This window comes from Colobus angolensis, unplaced genomic scaffold, assembly GCF_000951035.1.
Source record: "Colobus angolensis palliatus isolate OR3802 unplaced genomic scaffold, Cang.pa_1.0 Scaffold93, whole genome shotgun sequence".
Classification (NCBI taxonomy): domain Eukaryota; kingdom Metazoa; phylum Chordata; class Mammalia; order Primates; family Cercopithecidae; genus Colobus; species Colobus angolensis.
In genome coordinates this window covers 2,949,011-2,955,879 of record NW_012123265.1, presented here as the reverse complement: position 1 = coordinate 2,955,879, position 6,869 = coordinate 2,949,011, and the positions used below count along the sequence as shown (strand labels likewise).

Genomic DNA, 6,869 nt, shown 5'->3' with positions numbered 1-6,869 from the left:
CGTGAGCCACCGCACCTAGCCAGGATATAGGAGTTTTGTCATAAAGCTGAAGGTTCACCAGATGGGAGATACTTTTGGTTTTAGCAATCTTAAAGATCTTTTTAAAATTTGTTGGTACTTTTGTAAACCTCAGTGCATAAAGTATAGTGAACATATTTAATTTGTCAGTGACTTGAGATGTTACCACATCCTAGGATACTCATTTTTGACATTTCTCTAATGTATAAGCAGATATACTTGTTGGATGTGATACAATAGGAAGTCTGGCTGATTTTCTTATCTAAAGGTATTATGTGTAAGGAATAAACACATTTCCATTAAGAATTCAAGATGGGCCGGGCGCGGTGGCTCAAGCCTGTAATCCCAGCACTTTGGGAGGCCGAGATGGGTGGATCACGAGGTCAGGAGATCGAGACCATCCTGGCTAACATGGTGAAACCCCGTCTCTACTAAAAATACAAAAAACTAGCCGGGCGACGTGGAGGGCGCCTGTAGTCCCAGCTGCTTGGGAGGCTGAGGCAGGAGAATGGCGTAAACCCAGGAGGCGGAGCTTGCAGTGAGCTGAGACCCGGCCATTGCGCTCCAGCCTGGGCGGCAGAGCGAGACTCTGTCTCAAAAAAAAAAGAATTCAAGATGCGGCCGGGCGCGGTGGCTCAAACCTGTAATCCCAGCACTTTGGGAGGCTGAGACGGGCGGATCACAAGGTCAGGAGATCGAGACCATCCTGGCTAACACGGTGAAACCCCGTCTCTACTAAAAATGCAAAAAAAAAACTTGGCGGGCGCCTGTAGTCCCAGCTACTCCGGAGGCTGAGGCAGGAGAATGGCGTAAAACCTGGGAGGCGGAGCTTGCAGTGAGCTGAGATCCAGTCACTGCACTCCAACCTGGGCGACAGAGCAAGACTCCATCTCAAAAAAAAAAAAAAAAAAGAATTCAAGATGCTTGGTTAAGTTTATTCATTTTTTTATTTTTATTTTTTAACTTTTTAGAGGTGAGGTCTCTCTATGTTGCCCAGGCAGGTCTTGAACTCCTGGCCTCAAGTGATCCTCACATCTTGGCCTCCCAAAGTATTGGGATAACAGGCATTAGCCACTGGTGCCTAGCCTTATTGTCTTAGTTGATTTTGTTATAGTATTTAAGAATTTCAACAGGGAATTGAAAGAAGTAGATTTTGGGTTAACTTACCAGTTTCAAGACCAATGATTCATACTACATGTAGTCAAACCCTGTGACCTCATAACTTTTCTACTGTATTTAAAAGACTGATTCAGCTTACTGTTGCATATTGGGAAAAGTAAAAAATAATAAATAAAAGACTGTGAAATAACTTGAATTAAATTTCATAATCCCATATAAAGGATAGCAGTGTTTTGTTCCGAATTATTTATAGACACCTAAAGATAACCACATACTACTTAATGTGATATAATAGCAAATATTATACCAGTTCAAGTTCTTTGGTTAAAAGCAGTAGAAATCAACTCTGGCTAACAAGACAAAAAAATAAAAAGAAAAAAAGATTAATTATCAGGAATCTATGACATAGCTTATAAAACTGAAGGGAATATCAAGAGCCTGATCCTGCATGGCTCCAGGAACCAACATTGAGGGAAGCAGTGCATGCTCTCTTCAGAGGGTGGTGGCTTCCAATTGTTTTCCATCTTTCTACCCAACATTCAAAAATCAAAGTGTCTGGCCAGGCATGGTAGCTCATGCCTGTAATCCTAGCACTTTCGGAGGCCAAGGCGGGCGGATTGCCTAGCTCAGGAGTTCGAGACCAGCCTGGGCAACATGGTGAAACCCCATCTCTACTAAAAATACAAAAAAAAAAAAAAAAAAAAAATTAGCCAGGCATGGTGCTTGAGCGCCTGTAATCCCAGCTACTGGGGAGTCTGAGGCGGGAGAGTTGCTTGAACCTGGGAGGCAGAGGTTGCAGTGAATTGAGATCGTGCCACTGCATTCCAGCCTGGGGAGCACAGCGAAACTCCATCTCAATCAATCAATCATAATTTTATTCATCTTTTCTACAGAGTTTATATAAGTAAGTTTAATCTTTTTATTTTCATATGCCTGATGCTTTTCAATGATTTTCGTCCTTTTCTGTGTCTTAGGTGTATTTGAAGGCTCCCATGATTCTGAATGGAGTCTGTGTTATCTGGAAAGGCTGGATTGATCTCCAGAGACTGGATGGTATGGGCTGTCTGGAGTTTGATGAGGAGCGAGCCCAGGTAGGGTAACGTCAGGCTTTATTGAGCATGGTCCCTTTGTTTGTATTCCCTAATCTTGCCTTTGTCTGGGGACCTATTTTACCCAGTCTTTAAGTATAGAAAGTATTATGTCGAAGCAATATTGAGGAATCCTGAAAATGTTGAGACTCAAATTCTGATCCTGATTTTGGGAAAGTTTTTTCTTCAGCAGTTCTAAATTTCATGGGTTATTCGTATCTGCTCAGTGGGGGCTTCAAAGTCCAGTAAGTAGTTCTTTAAAATATTTGTTCTTGATCTCTACAATATTATGAATAGGGAAAAAAGAAAAAACAGTTCAAAATAAAATGTAGGAGCCGTGCTTTTGGAATGCTTGAGTGAGGAGCTCAACAAGTCCTCTCCCCAGAAAGCAATGATAAAACTTGACAAAAATTGTTTAAAAAAAAAAAAAAAGAGCTGGACGTGGTGGCTCACACCTATAATCCCAGCACTTTGGGAGGCCAAGGCAGACGGATCACCTGAGACTTGAGGTCAGGATTTCAAGACCAGCCTGGCCAACATGGTGAAACCCCATCTCTACTAAAAATATAAAAATTTGCCAGGTGTGGTGGTGCACACCTGTAATCCCAGCTACTCGGGAGGTTGAGGCACAAGAATCGCTCGAACCCAGGAGGCAGAGATTGCAGTGAGCCAAGATGGTGCCACTGCACTCCAGGCTGGGCAACAGAACAAAAGTCTGTCTCAAAAACAACAACAAACCACACCCATTTAAGGCCTCGTGGAAGCTATTGATTCTCAGTAAGATCAGTGACTGTGGCATTTTAGTCAGGAGCTGCTCCCATTCCCCAGCTGTGTGGTCCCTCAAGTTCTTCCTGGGCAGGCAGGGTAAGCCATGAACACTGGTAGATCTGTTGTCCTGTCAAAGAGAGCTGACTTTATTAAAAGTAGGGCTTGGGAAAAAAAATCCATACGCAGGCATGTTGTTTAAAATGGTAGAGGTCTCATTTGCAAACAATCTGGCAAAGCTAATGTTGCAGAAAGCAATGAAATGGCAGACCAGCCAGAAATTTATCAGGGAGATTCAGGGAAAGAGATAAGTAAAGTAGACCCTACTAAGATTACACTCATGTCATCCAGAAAGCTGTATGCATGTACAAGGCTACATCTGCTCTGAAGAGAACACAGAAGGCCCTTGCATGCTACTTTTCCCTGGGTGAACACAAGATAGACTGACAAACTCCCTGAACTTTGAAAGCATTTCTCCAAGCCATGCACAAGTCCACTGGCAAAAGGTGGAAGTCTGCTGGCTCAAGGTGTTTGCATAAAACCTCTGGCCAATCATTGGCTGACAGCTGAACTATGCTGATCCAGGGACAACCCCCCAGAAAGCAAGACTTAAAAAGACAACTGTGCACAATGACTCACGCTTATAATCCCAGCATTTGGGGAGGCCAAGATGGCAGGATCACATGAGCCCAAAAGACCAGCCTGGGCAACATGGTGAGACCCCATCTCCACAGTTTTAAAAATTAACCAGGTGTGGTGGCATGTGTCTGTAGTCCTAGCTACTTAGGACACTGAAGTGGAGGGATCGCTTGAGTCCAGGAGTTCAAGGCTGCAGTGAACTATGATCATGCCAGTGCACTGCAGCCTTGGCAACAGAGTGAGATCCTTTCTCTGAAAAGGAAAAAAAAAGAAAAACTGAGCAGTGACATCAGAGGCTGTGCACTGCTGAGGAAAACAGACTCCTCAGAATTAGTCCAGGCAAGTCAGTAAACAAACACTTGTCAACAACAAGCTGAAAGCAAGGATCAGAAGTCAGAGTTGTTACAGTGTATTATCTAAATTGTCTAGTTTTCAACAAAAAGTTTTGAGACATGCAAATATGAAAATGCGACTTATACAAAGGGGAAAAAGCAAGCAATATAAACTGTCTTTGAGGGGGTGCAAATGTTGGTTCTTAGTGAGAAAGACTTCAAAGTAGTTATTATAAATATGCTCAAAGAACTAAAGGAAAATTCTTTCCTTTTAATATTAAAGGAAATTATGATGACAATGACTCAACAAGTAGAGTATATCAATAAACAGATCTAAATTATTAAGAAGTATCAAATAGAAATTCTGGAGTTGAGGCTGGGTGCGGTGGCTCACTCCTATAATCCCAGCACTTTTTGAGAGGCCAAGGCGAGCAGATCACCTGAGGTCAGGAATTAAAGACCAGCCTGGCTAACATGGTGAAACCCTGTCTCTTCTAAAAATACAAAATTAGCCACGCATGGTGGCGCATGCCTGTAATCCCAGCTACTCAGGAGGCTGAGGCTCGAGAATCACTTGAACCCGGGAGGTGGAGGTTGCAGTTTGCACCATTGCACTCCAGCCTGGGCAACAAGAGCAAAACTCCATCTCAAAAAAAAAAAAAAAAGAAAAAACAGGCTGGGTGTTGTAGCATATGCCTGCCATCAAAACTACTCAGGAGGCTGAGTTAGGAGAATAGCTTAAACCCAGGAGGCAGTGGTTGCAGCCAGCCAAGATCGCATCACTCTGCTCCAGCCTGGGCAACAGAGCAAGACTTCATCTCAAAAAAAAAAAAAAGAAAGAAAGAAATTCTGGAGTTGGAAAGTATAGTAGTAACAAAAAGTTCACAGACTAAATGGCAGATAAGAGCTGACATACAAACAAGAAAAATGAACAGAGTTTTGGGGACCTCTGGGACATCAGCACACATATTAACATAAATGTAATGAAAGTTTGGGAAAGGAAAGAAAGAGGCTGAAGATACATTTTAAGAAATAATAGCCAGAAACTTTCACATTTGATGAAAAATGTTAATTTACATTGTCCAAGAAGCTCAATGGACAAAGTAGGATAAACAGAAATCCATACCTAGTCACATTATAAACTGTTGAAAGACAGGGAATCATGAAAGCAGCAAGAAAGAGGATTCCTCACATGCAAAGGAACCACAGTAAGATTAACAGCTGACTTCTTTTGAAATCATGGAGGCCAGAAAGTTGTGGGATGACATATTAAAAACACTGAAAGAAAATGTAAAAGCAGATCGGGTGCTGTGGCTCACACCTGTAATCCCAGCACTTTGGGAGACTGAGGTGGGAGGATCACTTGAGCCCAGGAGTTTGAGGCTGCAGTGAGCTATGATCGCACCACTGCACTCAAGCCTGGGTGACAAAGTGAGTCATTGTCTCTTTAAAAACAACGAAAATGTAAAAGCACCTGATTATTAGCAGATATTAATGTCTTTTAATTGTTTCCCTGATATTAACCTTCTTAACAAAGTTAAAATAGTAACAGGAATATAAAGAAACTGTTGTTTCTTTGTTGTCTCTTCCCATATAGTTCTTTATATATGGAAATGTAAGAATTTTCTTTAAAGGGGATCAAAAAACGAAAACTTCCTAGTGAAAAGTTTAAGATTCAAAGTGAAAATTCTTAAGAAAGAATCCTTAGTCTGGCCTGGGTCATCCCAATGGCACATGTCCGTAGTCCTAGCTACTTGGGAGACTGAGGCAGGAGGATCCCTTGATCCCAGGAGTTCCAGCCCAGCCTAGGCAACATAATGAGACCTTCATCGCTAACAAAAATAAAGAATTCATGCTCTACCCTGATTTCCGCAATGCTAATCAGTTCCCAGTTCTTTCAGAAAAATAATAACCAGCAATCTAGAAGACTATTTTCTATTAAGAAGTGATAAAGCAGACTTTATTTATATAAGGAAAATTCAGATTGGATTGACTTTTAAAACTGAATTATTTTGACAAGGTGCAGTGGCTCACACTGTAATTCCAACACTTGAGAAGGCAGAGGCAGGAGCATTGCTTGGTCCCAGGAGTTTGAGACCTACCTGGGCAATGTGGCAAAACCCTGTCTCTATCAAAAAAAGAAAAAAATTAGCCAGCTGTGGTGGTGTGCACCTGTAGTCCCAGCTACTCAGGAAGCTGAGGTGGGATGGTTGCTTGAACCCAGGAGGCAGAGATTGCAATGAACCGAGATTGCATCACTGCACTCCAGCCTGGGTGACAGAGCAAGACCTTGTCTCAAAAACAAACAACAAAAACTAAAGTATTTTATTAAGATGATAGATTAAAATTTTTAACGTTTTTTATACTTGGAGTTTTCCAAGCCTTATTTCCATAGTCTCCAAATTGAACTATGTCATTACACATTGAGTGCCATCTGTTATGATAGTTTACTGCTATCACAACGGAGTTACATAACTCTTATGATAATGGGAGTTATACAGTATATAATAAAAAAATTGAAAGCAGGTGACTCCAACTATTTAGTTAGCAATCAGTACTTCCCTGTAGCTCTCCTTGTCTCCAGGTCATCTGCAAGATAATATAAGTAAACAGGCAATGAAATGTAGACACTAGGGGCAGAAGTTCATAGCTGTATAATGTGAATCCTGGCCCCACCACTTACTAGCTCTTATGGACTGAATGTTTATGTATCCCATCCCCAAATTGATATGTTGAAGCCCTATTCTGTTGTTACTGTACTTGAAGATAGGGCATTTATGGAAGTAATTAAGGTTAGATAAAGGCATAAGAGTGGGGCTCTGATCCAGTAGGGTTAGTGTCCTTATGAGAACAGACAGGAGGGAGGTCTCCCTCTCCCTCTCCCTCTCCCTCTCCCTCTCCCTCTCCC

General features: G+C 41.9%; 1 protein-coding gene across 1 annotated transcript in view; it reads left to right on the top strand.

Moving 5' to 3' along the window:
- Window positions 1–6,869, top strand: part of CBFB (core-binding factor, beta subunit) — a 71,406-nt gene that overhangs the window by 37,097 nt on the left and 27,440 nt on the right. The window contains exon 3 of the mRNA XM_011932138.1: window positions 2,112–2,228. Coding sequence (XP_011787528.1) covers window positions 2,112–2,228 — 117 coding nt within the window. The remainder of the gene's footprint in view (window positions 1–2,111; window positions 2,229–6,869) is intronic.